This window comes from Sander vitreus, chromosome 18, assembly GCF_031162955.1.
Source record: "Sander vitreus isolate 19-12246 chromosome 18, sanVit1, whole genome shotgun sequence".
NCBI classification, from domain to species: Eukaryota; Metazoa; Chordata; class Actinopteri; order Perciformes; family Percidae; genus Sander; species Sander vitreus.
Window position 1 is genome coordinate 27,048,267 of NC_135872.1, and position 24,881 is coordinate 27,073,147.

The 24,881-nt window shown below is 42.9% G+C and overlaps 1 protein-coding gene across 2 annotated transcripts; it reads left to right on the forward strand.

Annotated features, from left to right (window-relative positions):
• The first annotated feature begins 1,922 nt into the window (after nt 1-1,922).
• hsf2 (heat shock transcription factor 2) lies at nt 1,923-24,881 on the forward strand. Of its 2 annotated transcripts, none has more exons than XM_078275184.1 (12): nt 1,923-2,114; nt 2,451-2,559; nt 7,346-7,473; nt 8,273-8,397; nt 8,541-8,616; nt 11,105-11,166; nt 12,013-12,145; nt 12,979-13,112; nt 14,545-14,832; nt 17,247-17,349; nt 19,439-19,505; nt 22,023-24,881. In XM_078275184.1, the coding sequence occupies exons 1-12, from the start codon at nt 2,022-2,024 to the stop codon at nt 22,361-22,363; spliced, it is 1,659 nt and encodes a 552-aa protein (XP_078131310.1). In that variant the 5' UTR covers nt 1,923-2,021; the 3' UTR covers nt 22,364-24,881. The 2 variants fall into 2 exon arrangements, with proteins under 2 accessions (XP_078131310.1, XP_078131311.1); XM_078275185.1 differs by having other exon boundaries at nt 1,924-2,114; nt 12,067-12,145.

Below are 24,881 nucleotides of genomic sequence, written 5' to 3' on the forward strand. Positions count from 1 at the left end.
CACAGTGACTTCAGACTTGACTTGAGACTCGAGATGTGGGACTCGTGAAACATCTGATGAACTGAATGTTATTTCCCTCCCTGCGTAACCCCATTGTATCTTTTGCATGCGCCACATGTGAGAGAGGACAACAAACATGTCGACCACACAGACAGCTGCTGTGCCATTCATCGTAAGCTTTGGCTTTAAAAACTTTAAACAAGGTCCAAAACAAAAGAAGTGCTGAATGCAAAATATGTGCACTCTAGCTCAGAGACTTTTTTTTAGATCCGTTTTTTTTTTTAATTGATAATAAACAGGTAAACTTTCAATAATAGTACAGGTTTAAACATCACAAAACCTTATACCTCACAAATACAGAACAAACATCCCCACCCTCCCCCATCCCATGGCGACCCCCTTACCAACCCCTGTCCCTGATCTCTCGACCTCCCCAAGAAATAAAAGGAAACAATACAAACATACAGGTATAAGGTATCTGCTGGAATATTAACTCCAAGCAGATCACTAAAAGTGAGACATATATAGCCTCTTTCCGACCAAGTAGTTAAAGGAACGTAGTTCTAGGAACAGTCCACTTCTGAACAGTTCTACTAACTACTCTCCCCCAAAACTGTTTTTTCCATTTACATTCGCACTGGCCAAGTGGCCATAGGAACTGTTAGGAGGGGTAAGGGAGTGACGCAAGCACGGCAACGGTCTTCATAGCGTCGTCACTTGACTTTAGCGCCACATACAACAACAAACCAGCATGGAGGAGGCCATCGGAATGTTCCTGTTGTGCCTTGCCGGGATCCTCATAACAGAGTTTGAACGGCTGCGTTTAAAGACTAGGGCTGAACACAAAAGATGAAGGCTCCAGCGTAATATGATCCAAATTAATATGATGGAAGAAGATAGAAGAGCAGAGCGCAACAGGCTAACGAAACGACGGGTAAGTTAGACTAGCATTAACAATTAGCTGGTTGAATGTGTGATGTTTGTCTTATGAGTTAGCATACGTAGGCGAATTGCAACAGACAGTGAAGAATATGTACTGTTTGTGTTTCAGACGTTGCTAGGTCACTAGACCCCAAAAAGAGCCTGTCCTGAAGTAGGAGCTGAAAGAGTTACAGGAACTGCGGTCAGAGGAACTTAATAATCCCCAAATTGGTCCAGTCGGAACACGAGAAAAAAAGGGTTCTAGGAACGTTATGTTCTAGGAACTGCAAAAATCCCTCCGGTCGGAAAGGGACTTGTGTCTCCAAAAGGCAAACACATTGGGATCTCCCAAAACATATGTATAAATGACCCTGAGACATCAAGTGAACATAGGTCACAATTAGGAGATGGGATGATTTTCATAGCATGTAGTTTTCTTGGAGTAAGATACATTCTGTGTATACATTTATATATATATCATAAGTGGGGGGTCTGGGTGTCCTCCCCCAGGTAAGTTTTGAGCATCAAGGACTTCATTTCCTGTATTTGGATACACTTCTATGCACCAATTTACGGTGGAGATACCTTTATTAAGCCTTTATTTAGCCTATGTGAAGAAGAAAACACAGATGACAATTCAAAATATATCAAAAATATAATGGAAAGTATGTTGTTGCGTGTCATTGGGCATTTTTAAGTGGGTATATGGAAATCCTGGAGCTTTCTTAGTGGGTATACTGCGTATACCTGCGTATCACTTAGACACCACTGAGTAAAGGATGTTAATACTTCCACCACTGTCAGGTACCAGTAGAGCATGTTAAAATATATATCAGAGTGAAAGTACATGATGGAAGACATAAAAAGATGACAGTCTCCATTACTGGACTGTGGTGGAAGATGTTTGGAGAACAGGACTGATGAGGAAAAGCTGGCATACTGGACACTGTAGGAGTGAACTAACGTTAACTCCAGAAGATGGCAGTAGTACAACATTAAGGACTCAACCTGCCGTTAAACCCCCAAAGAACACGAAGAAGGAGAAGAAGCAGAAGCAGCTGCTTTTCAGTCTGGTTGTTTTTGTCGTTGAATTTTTCAAAATGAAACACAACTCGAACGTCCCGGCTTTCCTCGTCAAGCTGTGGACGCTTGTCGAGGATGCAGACACCAATGAATTTATTTGCTGGAGTCAGGTAACGCTAAAACTGTATTATACTGTTAGCTAGCACGCACTAGCTAGCCAATAGTTAGCCTGAAGTTAACGTGACGTTACGAGTGTAGCATCTCGCCACACCAAAAACAATAACAATATACTGCTGGGATTCAACAGCCGTGCATTTCACGCCACCAGCTATCGGCAACATTAGCTGAAGCTAAACATCAACTGTCACCTAGCCAGTAATCCCCCTTCATTGTGTAACTTTACCTGCTGGTTAGCTAGCGTAACGTTACTACCGCTACCTGGTAGCTAGTTAGCTAACATACTAAGCCAAATCTCTGACTGTCATGGTGGTGTTGATTGTTTTCAGGAGGGCAACAGTTTCCTGGTGTTGGATGAGCAGCACTTTGCCAAGGAGATCCTCCCCAAGTTCTTTAAGCACAACAACATGGCCAGTTTCATCAGGCAGCTCAACATGTGTAAGACTGCATTCATCGCCTTGTCTTAGTTTGTGATACATGTCGTTTGTAGTGGTTTTAGAGTGTCTGCTGCATAGATAGGACTGTTTGTTTGGTTAGTCCGCAGCCACACTTATAACCCAGATGGCTGGTAAGTAGTGACTCATAACCCAGTAACTCTATACTGTCAGATTTGATGTCAATGCAAGGATTAACAAGCTGGTAACCCTAACCCAATGGATCCACGTATTTAAAAAGACAATAGGTCACTTTTAAAGCTGGTTATTTCCTTCTTCCAAAACAGTTGACAGAGAACACTGAGGGCAAAACAACATCACTGAACGGTTTCAACAGAATATTCCTTGGTCTATCTCTGCTAAAAACAACAAAACAAACTTCAGAATCCGTTAGCATGTTAGCGTGTCCTTCACTACCCAGCCTGTTTGTTACCCGTAGTAATCTTCAATTCACCTGTTCAACCAGCATACACACAGTTGAGTGGTCCAGTGCTGAATCTCAGGTTTGGCATTAATTATGATTTATAACTGGCTGAATAATGACAACCAATAGTAGAGCTTGGCAATATGTATGATCGGACACCATGTCACACATAATGGCAAAATCACATGTAATTAAACCAATGTTCAAACTGTGTTCCACTGTTTACACATGAGACCCAACTCACGTGGCCATTATAGATTAAATCCTATATCACGATATATGAGATTGTATTTTGCAATATTTATATATAGAATCAGAATGAGATTTATTGACAAAGTAAGTTTTCACTTTAATGGAATTTGCCGTAGTGTTTTTGGTCCATACAATAAACATGAAAATAGAATGAACAATAAACAGCAGTTTTGTGCAGGGTGTGCAAAATATTAATCTGGATGTGCAATATCCAGTACAGTATATAGTACTAGTATAGTTACAGTATGCGCAATGGTCAGGTATCATAGTCCAGGATGTGTGTTCATTTAACGTGTAATGACTGACTGGCTGTGGGGTTAAGAGTCTTGTCAGTGGGAGTTTACAGGCCTTGTTGAGGAGGCCCACTAAACTGGTACTGGTTCTGGACTGGTCAGTACCAAAGTATCGATAAGCTCCCGGTCAAACAGTACCGCCATTGTTTATACTGTAACATATGCTTTGTTACATAGCTGGGCGCAAGCATCTGGGGATGTTTTGTTGGGGCTTCTATGGCCTTTAATTGATAGGCTAGCTTGAAGACAGGAAAGGGGAGAGAACGGGGGAGGGAGGAGGGCGACGTGCAGCAAAGGGCTGCAGGTTGGATTCGAACCCTGGCTGCTATCAAGGACTCAGCCTAGGTCACCCTGGAATGTTTTAAACTAAAATGTTTTAGGCTAACTGTTTGTTTAAGGAGTATGTTCATTTAATGGCTTGTGTTTCACCGAGTGCAGGACACGGAGCGAGCGGAGGAGAGACAGACAGGTTCAAGGTTCTTTTTTTGTCACGCACACATCAATAACAGAAGTAGTCGTTGGCACTGAAAATCTTAGGCCTCAGGCACCTCCAACAATGCTCATTAAATAACTTCAAGAAAAAAAACCAAGTTAAAGCCAAATCTGAATCTGAGACAAAAGAGAAAATAGTGCAAGGTAGGGTACAGGGCTAAAATATAAACAATTAGAATATGAATGAAGTCCTAGAACTTGTGTAGACAGCATTGCAGATGAATGAGTCTGGATTTAAAAAAGAATGTAGTAATGTCTATATGCATAATACGAAGAAGTATATACAAAGTGTCATCTGCCAGTTAATCTACACACACCTTGAGAGCTCGGCCAGGGATGTGCGCCAATGTGTGGGTTTAATCCTTCTGAAAGACCTGCACACATCTGCCCTGGATATTAATAGTGGGCAGCGTTCTTGGGTCTGTTGTACTTCCACAGCCGGGGAGTTGAAAAACAATACTATTTATTCTGTGTGCGTGTTCCTCTGCAAGAAAAATACAGTTGGGGATTCACTGTGTTGCTAAAATGTCGGTGAGAGGCGATATTATACGGCGGCTCTCTAATCATATGCTGAAACCCCGCATCCTCTATGCATGTCTTATAAACCTGCCCAACGCTGTAGTTATGGATTGTCCTGTCTGAATCTGCATGGAGAGGCGGCTCTCTTTAATCATATGCGGCTCTCTTTAATTATATACTCAAACCCTGCATCCTCTATGACTGCATATCTTATAAACCTGCCCAATGCTGTAGTTATGGATTGTCCTGTCTGAATCTGCATGGAGAGGCTGTTTAAATGCTGCGGGGAGAAGGAGTTGCTCTTTCCTACCTGACACTTTGCTCCTTGCGCTGTGAACAGACACACTGGCGTGATGTCTTCGTTAATGTGCCCTCATATTGGAGGTTCTGCAGCTAGCATAAGCCACAGGTGTCGCACAGTGCTTGCACACAGTCGCCACTTTATCCACCACTTTTTTTCCGTCATTGTCAGGTAACACTAAATCCTAATGGTCCCATACAGCAGACCAAGACTGACAGCTGCACTCGGCACCTTAGCCGTGCCGACTGAGGTTACACTACGGGGCAAGGCTTTTTGTTTTTCTCCAATAACTTAATTTGAAGGGTTTTTTTTCTGCGCAAACCTTTTCTGAATGAAATCTGAGGCTAAAACGGACCAAACAATATAATACATGCCCCGAACCGTGACTAGCGGACTGAACCGTTTGAATTTTTTACTTCAACCCTTCCATCTCTAGTCCGTACAGTAATCCTTGGTACGACGCCATCGATGCATTTGCAGATGTAGCCAATCACCGCTTCTGTGTATGCTGTTGTCCTTAAACACCACTCTGTTGTTCTGAAACAGTTTTGTAGAGCTGAGTCTGATTGGTCGGACCAGCACTGTGCTGGTCTGTGTCAGCGGTAGGTCACATTTGCGTTTCAGCCTATAGGAAGGCAAGAGCAGAACTGAGACATGATCTGATCATCTAATGATCTGTGTACATGGTCGGGTTTGTTAAAATCCCCGGCCGCAATATAAGCAGCCCCTGGCCATGAGGTCTCTGTCCTGTCGATGACATCATACATTGTTGTCGGTAGCCTAACGTTACCGGTTACAAACAGGCTCAGTAGTAATAGACACACTAGTCTATATCCACGATGTCCACTTCCGGGATTGTTCAGGTGCCGCGGGAAATTCCGCCAGGATGTCCGTTACCTTCTTCTTCCTTTGTGTTGGCATTTTAAACTCCGGTCGATTTGTGAGGAGTATGGTGAACTGCTCCTCAGATCTCTGCAGGGTAAATCCAGACAGCTAGCTAGACTATCTGTCCAATCTGAGTTTTCTTTTGCACGACTAAAACTACTTTTGAACGTCCACATGTTCCACCAAAACAAGTTCCATCCCGAGGCTATTTTGCAGAGGCGCCGTTGCTCCTTGCGGCTCTTAGCGCCGCCCAAGACGATTGTGATTGGTTTAAAGAAATGCCAATAAACCAGAGCTCGTTTTTCTCCCATCCGGGAGTGCTGTGTGGACTCGCCAGACCCTCCTCCCTAGCGCGGCGGAGGAAGGTCTGGCAATGCGAGACTAACGACACGCTAACGTGCTGATGGTTGTGTTTTTAAATGAGCACGACCAGGGAATATTCAGCTAAAACAGATCGGTGACGCTGTTTTGCCTTCATTGTTCTCTGTGAGGTTTGCTGGAAGTGATGTGATGTCAGCACTGTGCCAGAGTTCACCAGACTCCATCCGGTTTGGTGCAAAATAGTCGAATACAATCAGAGATAATAAAGTGTTACAATGGTGTGACTACAATATATGGTCTCCTGGTGTACATCATTGTGCTGCTTGAACAGATTAGGAACTGTACCATGTAATTCAGTTCAACACCAAGCACCTGCAGTTATTGTTGACACTGGAGAGGTTTGAATTGGTTATTTTGGAGACAAGTTCATTGTATGTAGAGATGGTCCGATACCATTTTTTGCTTCCCGATACCTGAACTTGCGTATCGGCCGATACCGAGTACCGATCCGATACCAGTGTGTCATATATTTTATTATGTTTTAACAACTGTATACTACTATCCCTGTCTGGATGTTTGGCATATGTTACGAGGCACAGATCGGCTGTCACTTTGTAACTCTGTTCATTGTTCATTGTGAATTGCTGTTCTTGTCACTGTTTGGTTGTTCTCTCGAGAAAATAATTAAAACCCCTTCCACCGAATACCTAAACTTTAATCCAGTTTGCAGCCTGTCTTTATTTTGTTTCAACAAGGTCTCTTCTTCACCCAAATTCCTCCCTCGCTGAACAGAAACTTCCACAACAGATATTATTTCTATCTTTGTTGTTGGTCTGGCTCAGGTTAAACTCTTTGTGAAACATGAATGCCACAGAACGTTGTATTATTATCCAGTCAGTTATAACGAAAAAAGAACATAAATAAACTACTTTAACGTAGATTTTCTTTAGGGCTTTATTACGTGGTATCGGATCGGTGCATAAACTCCACTACTTCTCGATACCAGCGTTTTAGGCAGTATCGGAGCATCTCGGAACATCTCTAATTGTATTATATTGCACTACACTGAAATAGTTTCTGCTTTTTTTTTTTTTTTTTTTGTAAACCTTCTGGGAGACCAAATACCAAGTAAAAGACAATAAAATAATACCAGTATCCATCATCACTACCATCTCAGATCCTTACCACTTTAGCAATATAGAGATAGCTCTACCTTATGTCTTCTGATCATGGGACTACCCGTTTGCATCAACGTAGGTGGGTGTTTTTCTTAATGTTGCTGTTTTTTTATGTGCGTGCGCAGATGGATTTCGTAAAGTGATGCACATTGACACAGGCATTGTGAAACAGGAGAGAGATGGTCCAGTGGAGTTTCAGCACCCCTACTTCAAACATGGACAGGACAACCTGCTGGAGAACATCAAACGGAAGGTGGAGTCTTGTCCCTGTTCAGTTGTCTGCATTTCCAGAATGTAGCCAGAGTGACTTCGTTAGCCTGACAAGCCAGACCCACATCAAGATGTTGGGTCTGGGAACTCACCATTGGCAGGGCTCAATCCGAGGGGCGGGATAAACAGTTGTCTTTCAAATTCCCTCTGCACGCAATAGGATAGCTCCACAACCAACCAGAGCAACGAAGAAGGTAGCAGAGCTAGTTGATAGATTAAACTTTTGCTGTATCCGGTCGACAAAAAACTCCGAACACATCTTCCTTTTTTAAGAATGACTTCAGTGCCGTTCTTTGTTCTGTTCTCAAAGAAAAGCTTAACTCCAAGTCTTCCAGAGTCGCAGCCAAAGCCGATTTGAAAGACCGCTATTCCCAGCAGCAGCAGCCATAAGCCCGCCCACTGACTCTATACACAACAGGATTGGCCCGGCCAGAGTTTGGTTTTTCCAGCTCGCAAGCCAACGGAGAGTTGCTAGACCCCCAGGCTGCAAATTACATTTGCTGCCGCTAGGGTGCGTCTAGATTTCTAGGCTACGACTTCATGACATTTCATACAATTCTCAAGCATGCTGCAATAATAATAAATGATTATTACAGCGGGCTTCTTAAAACAAGTGAATCATCAAGATCTTCGACCCCTGCATCTGGTTCCTTTTCTCATTTGCTGGCTAATGTCTTCTCTCAAACTCATAAATATTCCATTACATCACAGTTTTGCTGTCCTTAATGCTTCCAGTGTCCAGATACTGAACGCAAGATTTGATTGTAATTTCTGTCCTTCAGGTTTCCAACACTCGGCCAGAGGACAACAAGATTAGACAGGAAGACCTGACAAAGGTCTTGGAGAGTGTTCACAATGTTAACAGCAAACAGGAGAACATCGACATCAGACTGGGAACACTCAAGAGGTGAGCATAAAGCTCTGTACCAATACTACAGCTTCAACCTTTGCCAAAGAATCAATATAATATTGTATCGTGATAAAACGTGTGATTTACACCCCTCTATCTATCTCGACTGGAAATCAGATGTGCCTTGTTTTGTTGTTTAGGGAGAATGAAGCTCTGTGGAGGGAGATCGCAGATCTGAGAAAGATACATGTCCACCAACAACAGCTCATCAAAAAGGTGAGCGCTACACTGGACCCATCAGTTCACACAATCGCATGTGTGAGAAATGTGATTTGCAGTGCATAGAGGTAGTTAAAACTAGAGCTGCAGCCTGCAGCTCTCGGTTATTTTAATAGTCGAATATTCTACAGATTATTCCATCGGTTAAAGGAGCAATCGGATAAGCTCGCTTTGTTAAAGAGCAATAGTGACTTTACAAAAGAGAATATAAGACAAGTCTCTAAAATGAAAAACTACCCTTAGTGTACCTTATGTCGGTTCCGCTCTGTGGACTGGGTGTGTAACGTTAGACTGGATGCTTTCTGCTGAGATGCTGAAGCATTGACGTTGTTGCTACTGTGGTAAGCTAGTTCTGTTTTACAACAGACACTGTGCTGTCTTCCTCTGTACTACCATTTATACTACCTGTTATAAATATGTACTACACTACTCAGGCTTATGCATTGTCAATGTCACTATAAGCATGTGGTTGTTGTTGTTACACGTTCTGTCCACTAGAGGGACTTCCAACATCAGCCAGGCCTTGAAGGGGACCTACGTCATGGCACATTGGATTTCTGGCTTATTTTTTTACCACGAGCACACAGCAACAAACACAAATCAACAGAGAACTCTGTAATGACACATTATCTAACAAGTGTAGTGAAGCGGCTCTGTTGTAAAGGCTAACAGTGCTTGGTTAGCACAATGACATCATGTTAGAAAGCACAGCCGAAATGATTTGTCATAAACTAAGTAACAATATTGTTAGCCACTAGGGCTGTGTATTGGCAAGAATCTGGCGATACGATACGTATCACGATACATGGGTCACGATTCAATATATTGAAATATATTTCGATACTGTGCGTAAGGCGATGTATTGGGATTTCTTTTAAAGTATCATTTTAGAAAAACTAATATTTAAAAAAAAAAAAGGTAAACAATTCAGTACACAGAAAGTCAAACTGCCAGTTTGGGATTATGGTTCACAGGTTCTTATTGAACACATTTTTATATGCTAAAGTAAGCCAAAGTTCAGCCATAGCTACATTGTTAGCTTCTAGCAAAATGTCAGGCACTGTTAGGCACTAGTGGTGCATCTCAACATAGCCATCTAGCGGTAGGGGGTTTAAACACAACATAAACGTCAACCACTGTCTCACATAAAAAAAAAAAAGAATCAATATCTTATTTGCAAAAGTATTGCAAAATAAAATATTGCAATACTCAAGTGTATCGATTTTTTCTTACACCCCTATTAGCCATGATGCTGACGGCATTGATAACTACGCCAAACTGTGCTGTCACTACTATTTTAGTGATTTATAAGCAACGCGTTTCTTGCAGATTGTCACGTTACTGAGAATACAGCTGTTAGAAGGTAATATATGAAGTCAAAGCTAACTCTGACAGCTGTAGGGCAGCTAACATTAACTTTAGCTGTCTCCATGAAGCTCCCAGCTAAGCTAAGCTCCTATAACTCGCGACACAGCTAGGAAACCTGAACGAGCTAACTATTGATAACATATTGACCATTTTGGCTGGGTGGATGTCGATTTTTAAGGTCATGTTAAAACTATTTCCCATCCTTCTTCTGATTTCCAGCCCCAGCCTGTCACTCCCCCTGTACTAACGTTACTCGGTACGTAACGTTGGCTCACAATGCTGTATGTTTCTCACTCCCGTAACTTATTGTTCATCAGACGTGACGTGAGAAGAGGGAGATTAGCTAACGTTAGCCAACCTATTTATAAAACAAAAAAAAAAATCACACGCGAATAGTAATTTCAGTATTCGAATAGTATCGATTTTTTTTTTTACTATTCGAATTATATTCGACTTTCGGAATTCGTTCCAACAGCCCTAGCAGACACACTGTACGGACTTTTGCTTTTGTTTCAGCTTGAAATGAGCCCAGACTTTGGACACTTTGTCATTACACAGCTCGTAAATGTGTTGCGTGACTGCGAGCCGGCTACAGGCACCGCCAGATGACTGTCCTTTCACAGGTCATGTAGTGGAGTTTAGCCGGAAAAGGTTAGTGTCTTGCGGCGATGGCAGTTAAGTTTAGGCACCAAAACGACTAGTTAAGTTTAGGAAAAAGGTTGTTCCATTCCGGAGAAATGAACACGCAGAAATTTAGATTTTTAGTAAAACCTATATAGTATAGTATTTGTACTCGCCTGCTTCAGTCACGTTCAGCCACTTTCTTGAATGGTGCATCCTTCCCAGGAGAACCATCTTTGAATGTGTTATTTTTAGGGGAATAAAGAGCTTTCTGTTCAGTATCTCCACCTCAGGTATGTTCTGATAAACCCAGTGTTTGCGTATAAGCAGCTTGAGGTAGACTGTGCATATTAGAAATATAAACAGGACATTTTATTTAGTGCCCGTGTAAACATTGCTTTGGCGTTGGATTGAATTCTTTAGGAAGGGAGTGTCTAACGTAACCACGGCCAGCAGGTGTTTTCTTTTGAATCTCAAAGACTGTTCTTTCTTTCAGCTGATACACTTCATCTTCACATTGGTACAGAACAACCGCATCCTGAATTTAAAACGCAAGAGGTGAGTTCACGCTGTGTTGCATCCTTCAGCTGGGGTTATGGCGAGAGTACTGCTCCTTCAAATGACATACAGTCCCTGCACCTATTGCACACAAAAAGGGAACTTTGAGGCCATAAAGTAAATCACTTTTTCATAAAGCATTTAATTCTTAGACCATTAAATATCGTCGATGCTCTGTAATTCTAATAAGCAGCCGAGTATTCCCAATAACCCAAAGGAGTCGCCTCATGAAATGCAAAGAGCTGTCAAAGTTACGGCATGTTACTGCAAAATGTTTGCCAACTTGTCGGCTTGTAAATCATTTCTGACATTGACATTGGGGTATGAGTTACCTCGCCCACGTGATCACAACTAGAGCTGGGCGATATGGAGAAAACCCAATATCACGATATTTCTGACCAAATTGATTTTTGATAAATGATCATCAGTAAGTTTGGTACAGTTGGGTAAGTTCAGAAAATGACAGCACTTTACTGTAATTTGTATCATATTACGATATCCAAAATCTGAGACGATATCTAGCCTCATCGATATCGATATAATATTGATATATTGCCCAGCCCTAATCCCAACCTGTCAGAGTAACAACCCGTTTCTACTAACGTGAGTCAGCTACATTTAGAATGAAAGCGGATTCACTCCCACAGTGTTAGGCCCCTTAAAGACAGCTGTTGGGTTGCTTTGACACCATGTTTGGTTTGGTTTTCATGATAGTTCACGCTGTTGTAGATAATGACGTTACAGTTAAGCGTATTGCGTTTTTGATTGAATGATTGCCTATTGATTTCCAATGATACAATGAAAAGAGATAACCCCTTCATTGTTATTGTCATTTATACTACGCAGTAAAGTGTTTGAGCAGTCTCATGACATGTTGGTGTGTCATCGTCCTTCTGACAGGCCGGTTCTTATGAACAGCAATGGAAAGAAGTCCAAATACATCCATCAGATCTATGACGACAAAGTGTGTGTGGAACAGGTCAGTATATAGCAGTGACAGAAACGTGTATATAAAGTATAGTGAGCACTTCAGTGTATTCCTGTTATGATCGCTTAGTTCTCACATTGAAACAAAGAACGGCCATGAAAATGAAACTGACTGCCCGTTTTGTGTGGCACACACAGTTCTTGTAAATGTAATTCAAGACAGTCCACCTTACTTTTGAGACGGATAAGATTATATTTTGGGACGGTTTCAGGCAGATGGTGAAAAAAGTTAGTTAAGACCCCTGCCTCTGAGTTTTTAAATGGATGATATTGAATGTGATGTGTTGTATACAGTGGTGGAAAGTAACTAAGTACATTTACTCAAGTGCTGTACTTTTCTTTTCATGCCACTTTCTACTTCTACACCGCTACATTTCAGAGAGAAATATTGTACTTTTTACTCCACTACATTCATCTGACAGCTTTAGTTACTTTACAAATTAAGATTTTTGCCCACAAAACACATGTAGTTAATACATTACAATGTTGTTTTTTTTTTTTACAAATTAAACTACCCTAACAACGCTAACAATATATAGGCCTACTGTACAAGTCCAGCTGAAATGATTAGATGATTAAACGGAACTGTTTTGATCGTTTCCAGTTTCTAAAATGTGAGGATTTTTCTGCATTGAGTACTTTTACTTTTAATACTTTACGTACATTTTCCTGATGATACTTACATACTTTGTATGCCCCTTTTTCAATGCAGCAAAGTATTTTTTACAGTGTGGTATTAGTACTTGTACTTAAGTTAAGGATCTGAATACTTCTTCCACCACTGGTTGTAGAAGAATAGTTCTGAAGTCCAGGTGTCCTGTTTAGTCCTCTGTCAACAGTCTGAACGGTGTTAAGGGCTCGGAGATATCCGATGACGTTATCATCTGTGACTTGACTGAGAGTGATGTCGAGGTGGCGGCTGAGATCACAGAGGGTTCACCCAGAGCCTACGAGCAAGGGTAAGACTATTCACCTTTGACACCTTACGTGACATTCACACTGTGCTACTGCTGTTCTACATGAGGGTCAACTGGTCACCACGTAGGGTTGGGAACGTAGAGAGGTGCCTGAACGACCGCTATCTACCGGACCGAACAGCAACGCGGATTTTGGTGCCTCATTTCGGTGGCATTTAAATGCCTGCGCTGCTCTCTGATGCTCCGAAAGGGATGCTAGAGGCAACAGAAACACCGACTACGTTTACATGCACATAACATTCAGTTTTTTGCCCTTATTCTGAAAAAGACAATGTTCCAACCAAGCTGTTTACATGGCAAATAAAAGTGAATATTCCACTAATATTCCCGTTTACATGTAGCCGTGCAATATACGATTTTTTTTCAAAGTTTACCAGCAGCGGTGGACTTGTTGGACCGTGCAAACACAGCTTCCCTCTTTCATTCCTTCAACCAGCTTCTAGAAAAGGTCGGCGTAGCAATGTGTGCGCATATCCAGAAACCTGTTGCTATCCAAGTGTTTAAAAGTAGCTGTCGGGTGTCCAGCCTTGCAAACTGTTGGCTGGTTGGTTTGTGTACAGCAACCATAGCAACGCACGGAGCTGCCCATAAGCCGTAACGGGCAAGAGGCCGTAAACTGGGCGTAAAAACCCTGATTGAGACGCATATTCCGAATGCGCTGAATACATCAAGAATGCCTCTTAAACCGGAATATCCCACATGTCTTAAACGGAATATCCAACCGGAATATGCTGTTTACATGACCTGTATCAAAATCAGAATATTGTCATATTTGGAATAATAGTGGAATATTGGTGTGCATGGAAACGTAGCTATTGCTGCATGTGACACTTGCCAGCAGGTAATGTGAACGTTAGCCTACCGTTAGCTAGTAACTGGCTTAAACACGGTTAAAATGCTGACAGCTAAACTGAAGTGTGGCTGTATTTCACTGTAGAGGATTCTAACGCCGGGACATGCAACAGTATGCAGCTAAAGACACAAACTGGCTGCACCATGCCCACTGCCTGCCCACAAAACACCTGGCGGTGCGTTTACTTACGCCTCGTGGTGCATTCAGTTATTAGGTAAAATACCCTTTTCCCATCTAGTCGTCGTTTTAACAACAATTTACTGGTGAAATAAGTTGTTAAAACAGTTTTAGTAAATCATTTGTTTTTTGACCATATGGCCGTTTTTTAATGTCGCCAACTGTCGTTTTGTGCTCTTCCTTTTTCTTTTCTTTTTTATAATCGGTTTATGCACCGGCACCGTTTTAAAAGTATCGTTTTAGCACCGGTATCAGAAAAAACCCAAGCGATACCCAAACCGCAGTGAGAGGGAATCTTACAAACAAAACTTTGAATAAGTTAACGTTAAAGGAACAGTCTGTATCTTTCTTAATGAAATGCTGTCTGCGAACATCCTCCCTCAGTGATGTAGAAATCGTGGAGGTAGAGCTGGACAGCTGTGCGGTGCTGCCAGCTGAGACGGAGGTGAGCACCACCAGCACGGATGACATGAAACAGACAGAGGCTGGTGTGTCAGCAGCAGCAGCAGACGACAGCCAGCGGAGCAGCACTTTAGACAGCAGTGGACCAAACAGCAGTGCCCTGCAGCTCAATAAACCCTCGGGCCTGAGTCTGGAGGACCCTGTCAAGATGATGGACTCCATACTGAACGAGAACGGAGCGATATCACAGAACATCAACCTGCTGGGCAAGTAAGTGAACCTTAAAAAAGAAATCACTCTTTTCTCTTAAAATATACATTGAAACAGTCCCTGACCTACAGTCAGGGTTCAAAATTAGAACCACCCACCAGCCAAAGGCTGTTAACAAATGCAAGTGGCTTGTAGATTTGCTTCACTCACCAGCCAAAAAAACAATGGTAATCTGTTGAGTGGCTGATGAAATGTACACATTCACCATAGCCATTTGGCTGGTGGACGAAAAGGTTCTCATATTATGCTTTTTGGCTTTTTTCCCTTTCCTTTACTGTGTTATATATCTTTTTTGTTCACATTAGAGGTTTAGAAAAGTGAAAAAGCCCAAAGTCCACCCCAAAGGCACTGTGCAGTACAACAAAAATAGTGTTTTTTGAAAATTAAACCATGTAAACCTATTCTGATATAACCTCTAAATACAATTACGAACCTGAAAATGAGCATAATATGAGCACTTTAATTTAAACTCTGGCTACGGTGTTTGTTTTGCACGAGTCAACACACTAAGGCATTAGTATTGAGCCCAGTTCAGACCAAAGATTTGCGACGAAACCATTTTAGAAAGTTGCAGGGAGTAGTTGCAGCGGTCTGAACCGACCCTTCTCAGCTCGACTCAAACCAGCTGATGATGTTGCCTGCGACTCAGCTGGTCGAGTCTCCAGAGGCTGGTTTTAGAACGTAAGAGACGTCTCCTGTTTCACAATAGAGAAGTCATCTTGTAAAGTCAGCTACAAACTATAGAAACAAAATGGTCCATAATCCATTGTATACAGGTGCTGGTCATATAATTAGATTTATTTCAGTAATTCCATTCAAAAAGTGAAACTTGTATAATGTATACATTCATTCCACACAGACTGATATAGTTCAAGTGTTTATTTCTTTTACTTTTGATGATTAGAACTGACAACTAATGAAAACCCCAAATTCAGTATCTCAGAAAATTAGAATATTGTGACAAGGTTCAATATTGAAGACACCTGGTACCACACTCTAATCAGCTAATTAACTAAAAACACATGCAAAGGCCTTTAAATGGTCCCTCAGTCTAGTTCTGTAGGCTACACAATCATGGGGAAGACTGCTGACTTGACAGCTGTCCAAAAGACGACCATTGACACCTTGCCCAAGGAGGGCAAGACACAAAAGGTCATTGCTAAAGAGGCTGGCTGTTCACAGAGCTCTGTGTCCAAGCACATTAATAGAGAGGCGAAGGGAAGGAAAAGATGTGGTAGAAAAAAAGTGTACAAGCAATAGGGATAACCGCACCCTGGAGAGGATGGTGAAACAAAACCCATTCAAAAATGTGGGGAGATTCACAAAAAGTGGACTGCAGCTGGAGTCAGTGCTTCAAGAACCATGGTATCCCTGTTCTTAATTGGCCAGCAAACTCGCCTGACCTTAACCCTACAGAAAATCTATGGGGTATTGTGAAGAGGATGATGCGATGCTCCAGACCCAACAATGCAGAAAAGCTGAAGGCCACTATCAGAGCAACCTGGGCTCTCCTAACACCTGAGCAGTGCCACAGACTGATCCACTCCATGCCACGCCGCATTGCTGCAGTAATTCAGGCAAAAGGAGCCCCAACTAAGTATTGAGTGCTGTACATGCTCATACTTTTCACGTTCATACTTTTCAGTTGGCCAACATTTCTAAAAATCCTTTTTTGGTCTTAAGTAATATTCTAATTTTCGGAGATACTGAATTTGGGATTTTCATTAGTTGTCACTTATCATCACAATTAAAAGAAATGAACATTTGAAATATATCAGTCTGTGTGTGATGAATGAATATAATATACAAATTTCACTTTTTGAATGGAACTTTTTCATGATATTCTAATTATATGACCAGCACCTGTATCTATGTTACACAGACTAACATAACTGTCCACTGGTGGAAATGGCAGAGATTTAGACGGAGGCTCAACTGGCGCCCGCGAGCACGGTAATGTGGTCGAGCGAGCTAGAGAGTGACTAAAGCAGCAACAAGCAACAAAACGACAAACAAGTAGTGTTGTCAGAAAACATTTACGTTTCCAAGCCAAACGCACAAAACGGCCCAAATTTCTTGGCGGAAAACAGACAACTCTGGCAACACTGACTTGTTTTCTGCAGCCGGCCGATTCAAACAGACTCAGAGTTATTTGCTTCATTCATTAACAGCCAAATTGGCTAGTAACTTAATTTTTACCAGCATTTGGCGGGTGTTAATTTAAAGCCCTGCTTACAGTTGGTTATACTCTGGCTGTTAAAATGCATAGTGGTAATATCGCCTTGCTTCATTAGTTATTCTGGAGCGAAGGGAACCAATGTGTCTGATAATAAGCCAGTGTAATAATGTCCTCTGGTGTGTCAGCCACCATTCCATGTGGTGATTGTATTTTAAAATATTCTGCGTGTTGCCAGGATGGAGCTGATGGACTATCTGGACAGTATTGACTGCAGTCTGGAGGACTTCCAGGCCATGCTGTATGGAAAACAGTTTGGCATGGACTTTGATGCCCTCGAGGTAAAACGAATAACACACTAAACCAAAGAACATTCACCTGATCAATAACCCAGCATATCTAATCACTTTCATTTCCGCAGTTTGGATAAGCTTGACAGTTTTCACATATTTCAACTGCTGTAAAGGTGTTGTGCCAGTCCCTCAGTATCACAGTCAATGAATGTTTTTCTCTTGAAGCATGATAGGAGCACAGTAAGCAGTTTGTACAGCTACAGTAGAGTCTTCAGAGCACTTGGTGGAGTACACTGTCTCCAAACGGTGAGCGTCAAAATAGCCGGCCTTAATTTCTATGTACAATAAAGGATGGATACCCGAACCGAGCCCGGGTTCGGACAGATATTTAGAAATGATGTTCGGGTTCGGGTCGGGCTCGGTCACATCAGCGCGATAAGGCATTGAACATTTTAAATTTAAAACGGCTTATTATGTAGGTTCGCGCCAGTGTTAACGTGCGCTTGTTGCCCCGTGTGCGCTGATACGCTCATCTGTTGATATTTCCGAATGCCTATCTACAGTTGCTTAATAAAAGCCGGCTTCCCACACAAACTAACGTACATGTGTCATTTAGTATGAGAAAAAAATTAGATTTTAACTGTGTCGGGCTCGGGTCGGGCTTGGACATAAATATCTCAATTCCTGTCGGGCTCGGGCCGGGTTCGATCATTGCTCTGTCGGACGCGGGCCAGGCTCGGACAGAAAAATGCGGCCCGATCCGCACTCTAGTGTACAACCCGTACATGCAGCGGTTAGGCACGGGGCAGCACGTCCACAAGCGCTGGTGCGCGCCTAGCCCCTATATGCCACTGTCCCTTTCATGCCCTGAAATAACATCCTTTCCCTCACTCGCGCCCAGCTCGCACATCGCCCGGCTCCCATAGCAGCTCTAAAGTCAAGATGGCGGAAAAAATAACAAAAACAGGGATTTACTCATCTCGTATCGTGCCTAACTTTAGTGTATAATAACATATTGCGTATGAAATTAATCTGCAGATGCTCCGGTCAGTTTTGTCAGTTTTTGAGCCAGGACAAAGGCCAAAATGTGGCCTGCAAGGTCACGCTTGTTTTTAGCCGATTGCCAGAAAGGCCTTTTGCTACTTAAGCACTTGTTGAGCACTTGCGGCTCCGACCGGCCGGTTAAAGGGTTACTACCGTTTTTTTCAACCAGTGCCCCATTTCCCCATGCATTTGTGTCTAATAGACTGATGTGACCAAAAAATCTTTGAATTTGGTCCAGTATTGAGTGAGATCGCAGTGACGAGCCGGTGCGAACCGAGCTGCAATGTAACCTAATGGGGCAATTGTGGAGCCTTGCTTTTTGTCCGATCAAAGTCCAGGCTCAGATTGTTACTAAAAGTGTCTGACAACATTATCGATCTTAGGACGTGACTTTTTGTTCAAAGACAGCGGTGTGGACAGTGAAACGCGAGACGAGGAGAAGTCGTTCAGGTAGTCTGTTGTCACGGAGTAGGCTACAGAAATTATAGGCTCCTGTTATATAACAGATTTTCAATGTGATGGCTCAATATTTAAATGATTTCGACAATGTGGATTAGGGAAAAAAAAAAAGGAAAAACTACAAGTCGCCTTCTCGCTCTGATTGAATGCAGAAGACCAAGCAGTGGCCGGACTAATGTATATGAAGCCAAGAAATTGCCATCGAGGACGAGTCGGCACCAGCTACAGCCCGTCTCATTAACGTTAACACCACAAATGCACATCGAGATGCCATATGATGACAGCTCTCCATGGTTACTGAGGCCTGACTTTCTCAACAGCCTGTGAGGTGCTTATTGGGACACGGAACAGAACCACAGCGCATCAGCGCCTGGTGGAACTTTAGAATAATTTTTTTTTCACAGGACGTCTGTGGATTGATTCCTCCGTCTGTGACATTGGAGTTCTACTAGTAAAGGATCTCTTTACAGTCCATGTGGACAGATGGAAGGATTACAGTGACCAAAAACTCATTTAATGTACATGTGGTAATGTCAATATGGTTTGTCTGTAAGACATAGATCTAGGTATTTATGTTTTGTTGGATTTTAAGCTCGTTTTTTGTAATTACCATTTCCGGTCCATGTGTTTTCAGGAGAGCGTGTCCTCCAAAGAGAACTCCTCACAGCTAAACCGAGGCAAGAGAGAGGAAGTCAACCCAGGTGAGTCACACTCACACTTACCTGGACTGTACACACCTGCATGTGACATACTTAGTTGAATCCTGTTCACAGTTTTTAATGAGTTATTTAGCGCTATTTTTTGCCACCGACAGACTCAGATTATTATTACCAATGGTGGACAACATTATGAAAGGATCCCTACAGGTCGACCTTTCTGTTAAAGAGTAAGATCCTTTTGTTTGACACAAAACAGCCCCGAAATCGCTATCTTCCAAACTAACCAGACTCCATTTAAATAAACATTTGTATCGTTGTAAAACACACTTCATTCAACGTCGACTGAAACCAAATCAAACTACCAAAAGCCGTCTTGGTTCATCTTTCCACTGTTCCAACAATCACCACTCTGGTTTGGTTGAAATAAACCCTTAATTCACTCATTTACATGTGCAAATATGCTGGCTTTATACACGCTTAAAGTACTGATTATTTAAATGGAGTCTGGTGGGTTTGGCGATGGTGACTTCAGGGCTGTTTCTGGTTTAACACAAAAGATTTCTCTTCAACAAAAGGTCTATCTCTGTAGGGATCCTTTCCATAATGTTGTCAGACACTATAATTAATAATAATAATCTGAGCCTGTCAGTGGCAAAAAACAGAACTTTGAGTGGACGGAAATTGACGATGCACATTTGCCCTATAGGCCAGGGATCTTCTTAACATGAATCCAACATATTATTAGCGAACATAAATCCCCACTGCTTACTGGCCTCTAGGTAAGGTAGTCACTAAGGGCCATCCACATACACAGTTCATCCTAAGGGTTCCCTGTGCTACATGTATGTTTAACATGAAAACATGATTTATAAAATCATGCCAACAATTGGTAGGGTATTTTAACAGCTTAGTATTCTATGCAAAAAAGGTATAAAGGCTTTAGGCCGCCCTACACATTATTGTAGGCCCAGTATGCAACTTAATTTTATACAATATATGTAGTAGGGGGTCCCTGCTCTGGCTCTCTTTCAGTTAAGGGGTCCTTGGCTTAAAAAACATTGAAGACCCCTGCTATAGAGCTTACATTGCAGCCCAGTTTGCGACTGCTGATTACAGCGCTCTCGCCCAATACTGAACTAATTTCAAAGATTTTGGTTCACATTAGTCACCTTGAAACCAATGCGTAGAAAAATGGGATCTTGGTTGAAAAATACCGAAATGACCCTTTAATAAATAATGAAAATAATTGCTTGTTGCAGCCCTCTTGCAATGTGAGGCTGAGTCTTTGACAAGAAATCTAGGAGTTGAGCTGAAGAGTTGCTGAAACAAAATGACAATAAAAGGTGGCAACAGACGGCATTTGATTCTCCATGACTGTGTCACATGCTAATGTGATGATCACGTTTCTTTCCCCAGTACCTGAAAACCATTCATGTTACTAATAGTCTTTTTTATTTGAACGTCCCCGAAATAGGAGTATAAAAAGTCAGAGTGAGAGACGTCCCCTAACTATATCTACGTGGAGATACCGACCCTACGCCGTAGCCTGACGCACACCTCTCGAAAAATGTAACTACACGTCGCGGCGACGCATGTCGCTCGGCCGTGGTTGGTCGTATTCCCCCGACTCATTTGCTGGTTCTCGTTCTCCATCAACAACATGAAATCGAGGAGAGGGTTAACTTCTCCCGCTCCAGATTTCCCACCATGGTCAGAAAGAACAGGAGAGACACTTTGTTTCTCTCACTATGACTCTAGAGTTGCTACTCACTCTGAAGATAATCGCCGTCACTCTCTCACTCGCTCTACCACACACACACACACACACACACACGCCGGCCCTGCTATTCTCTTAAAGAGATCAACGCGCACACCAACGCACAGGTATAAACTTCAGGCCACTTACGTAGGCTACGGCGAAAGATCTGCGTGGAGCCTCCGCAGAACCGTAAATCACGCTTAAAGGTGCTCTAAGCGATGTCACAGGTTTTTTTAGGCTACAACATGTTTTGTCCCATACAGCAAACATCTCCTCACTATCTGCTAGCTGCCTGTCCCCTGAACACGCTGTAAAAAACAAATAAAAAAAACGCCGTCTCTGTAGACGGCCCGGGCTCCACAAACGGCAACAAAAACAAACTGGCCAACCTGCACCACCAAACATAACAAACAGAGTTCCAGCGTTCCAGCCAGTAACCGACAAGAAGGATTTTGGGGGTGGGGGTTGGGGGGGTTAGTGCGCGGAAGGGAGGGGGAGGGGACGAGATGAGGAGGAGGAGGGAGGGGCGAGCTGGCCTCGTTTTGTTTGACAATACTTCGAACGTCAACAAGAAGTGACGTCACCCAACATCGCCTAGAGCACCTTTAAGCTGCCCTATCGAATAAAGGCCTAATATGCCAAAAAAAAAAAAAAGAACAAATCTTAATCTTCATAGTTGTTCTCCATACAAGAAAGGATGAATGGTGTTCACAATCCAAGAAAGTGAATACCTTGAGGAAGATACAGACACAGTCCAGGCTGATCATTTTTTCTGGACTCCTCTGGTTTCTTGTGTTCAGACAAGCAGTTGATCCAGTACACCTCTTGCCCCCTGCTGGCCTTCCTTGATGGCAGCATTCCTCATCCAGAGCTGGACCTGGGCAGCGGCAGCAGCAGCGACAGCGACAGCTCCTATAACACCCACCTCCAGCCCTCTTCCAGCCCTGGCGCTCCTGTGGAGGCTGAGCCGCCCACCGAGCTGCTGGACACCAGCCTGGAGTCGAAGCAGCCGTCCCGCAGCTCCCTGATCCGCCTGGAGCCTCTGACGGAGGCGGAGGCCAGCGCCGAGACGCTCCTCTACCTGTGCGAACTGAGTCCCGCCGGAGCGGAGGCCGACGCCACCCTGCTGGACAGAGTGTGAGCGGGAAAGGGAACAGGCGTGACGGTGGCCCCATCCCTCCATCCTCCAGACAGGGACTGACGTGTGTTAATATTCCCTCACTTCTTCGGGCCTGAGCTGTGTGTTTGTTGAGAAGCAGTGAGAGAAGTGAAGGAAGAAAGCAACAAAATAGCTGCAGTTGGTACCGTGTGCACATTTAACGTAAAAGGCCTTTGTATTGAAGATCACATTTGAGTTCCAGAAGTAAGACCCATTTTCATTAAATATAATAATAATAATAATAATAATAGTTTTAACAACTTATGTTATTTGTTATGGGAGTCATAAGTGGGTCACAACAGAACACATACAGTATATCTGTATGTGCCCCTTAAGGAAATCATATTTTCTCCTCCGTATCAACAGTAAACCAACTGATTGTTCTGACATCAGGACTTGTGGTGTGTTCCAGTTGAACTAGGAAGTCGGAATTTTTTTTGAATTTTCAAAAGTATTGTCATCAACTTGTATTGCTAACAATGGCCAACCTGGCTGGAGTCCCCCTACCCCCGTTTCCCCCGACGTGTAACTGGACCGCGGTCCCACCCAGTTCTGACCTCCCGACTTCCGAGGTAAATAAGAAATCCTGCATTATTGGCAACGTTATACTACCTGTTTACATCACCCAAAGCATGATGGGAAGTATAGTCCCAAAACACAAAACATTTTCATCCCAAATGGAGAAAAAAAACCCCCACAAAGTGACAAAAACCCATTGATCCGTCGTCGCAAAGTGACACCATGACTTCGCGTAAACATACACGCCACTTTCTAAAGCCAAGTGGCGCGTGTTATCTGTACGCATTATGAGCTGTCCGCGTGTATGTCTACGCCAGAACGGGACGTTGCATTTGGAGCTCGGGTTGGGTTTAGGAAAAGAAGAACGGGGCGGTTGGACTTAGGAAAACAATAACGGGACGACAATAACGGGACGACAACAACGGCACGGTTGGGTTTAGGAAAAGTAGAACGGGGTTGGGTTTAGGAAAAGTAGAACGGGGTTGGGTTTAGGAAAAGAAGAACGGGGTTGGGGACACAATCCCCGGTCTCCTGAGTGAAAGTCCTGCGTTTGACCCATCCTCCCCCCCGACCGACCTCCCTACGCGGATTTTCGGCCTTTCATACTCCTCGCTACGGCGTAAATTGACGCGCAATCACGATCGTGATGTAAGTCAATGGAGGCCAAACGGCGTTGATAAACGCGCTAAAAAGCAATTATACGTCTTGGTAACACGCCAAAATAGCATAGAATTGGTGCGTCATACCTCTGGCCATTCATATACACACGTCCTGTGCTGTGTTTAAAACCTGCAAACAAACTGTCGGATTAATTGTGAGATTAAATCCACGTGTAGCTGAGACGCAGTGACTCCCGCGCAGAAAACGGAAACGGAGACCGTTGACTGCCACACGTCTGAAATGGAAACCCATTTCTTTTTGATAGGAGTACTTTTATTTCCACGACTTCCAATGTTTTTTCTTCAACACAATGCTTTCAAAGGTCACAATTAAACGATGTGCACAAACTGTGGCAAGTGTAAGCACAGGACACGAGGGCTCGGCTTCTCCTTCAGCGCAGCTTCACTTGGTCTCCACTTCTCTTCACTATCTTCAAGCATCCCACCTGATCCCACACGGTCCCCGTGACCAGCCTGTATTAACACACTGAACTTTGTATGTACTTCTGAAAATGTATTTATTCTGTTTTGAGGTTGTTTTTTTTTTTGTTTTTTTTACATACATTTTTACATTTATGTCCACAAAGCTAAGACTCTTCAGATAGTGTGAGTTTTGAGTTCATTCATTTAATGAAAGCCACGTTCTAGAAAACTGGGACAAAAGGTTATCTCAGCTAAAGACTGTACATTAACCTGGTAAAGCATCAGATTATTAAAATGGAATGCTAAACCTATCAACATTTCTGAGATATGTAGGTGCGTGTGTGAGAGAATGGGTGTCCAGCAGGTGATGCCGCCGTCCAACAAAGACACCACGAGGAGAATATTTGGGTCAATTTGATGTTGCGGTCAGCTTTTTAGGTAGCAAAGTCATCCTATATTGTCAGTTTGAATCACCTTTATCAACAGTCTAGAACAGTAACTGTAACCTGTTGTCCCAGCTGTCCAGAATAAAAAGGTCAAAACGTTATTTCATTATTATTATTTTTTTTTTTAAAGGAACTCTCTGATTTTGCTACAGTTGTTCCTTAACTTCACACACCTCTGAGATTTCTGTTCAGTGAGTTAACACTGTTAGAAAACGTCAGAGAACTGAGAGAAGGCGTGTGAGATCCGTGATGTCACTGTGGTGGTGTTGAGTAGCCTTTTAGTGTGTTCATGTTGTGCTCTGTCCTCGCTGATATAGAAGTGCCTGCATCCCTTTCCTCATTTCTTCTGGTAGAGCCCCACAGGGTCGTGGTCACTTCTCTGACCCGCCCCGCGTCCCACCAGCTGTCTCGTCGTTGCAGCCTTGCAGTTACAATAAAGAAAATGCTACTGTG

Excerpts from the sequence above, each read along its gene's own strand:
- hsf2 (XM_078275184.1), top strand. The coding sequence starts at position 2,022 with ATGAAACACAACTCGAACGTCCCGGCTTTCCTCGTCAAGCTGTGGACG. Across the intron at positions 8,617-11,104 it reads AACAACAGCTCATCAAAAAG|CTGATACACTTCATCTTCAC; the intron begins GTGAGCGCTACA and ends TCTTTCTTTCAG. Across the intron at positions 13,113-14,544 it reads CCCAGAGCCTACGAGCAAGG|TGATGTAGAAATCGTGGAGG; the intron begins GTAAGACTATTC and ends ATCCTCCCTCAG.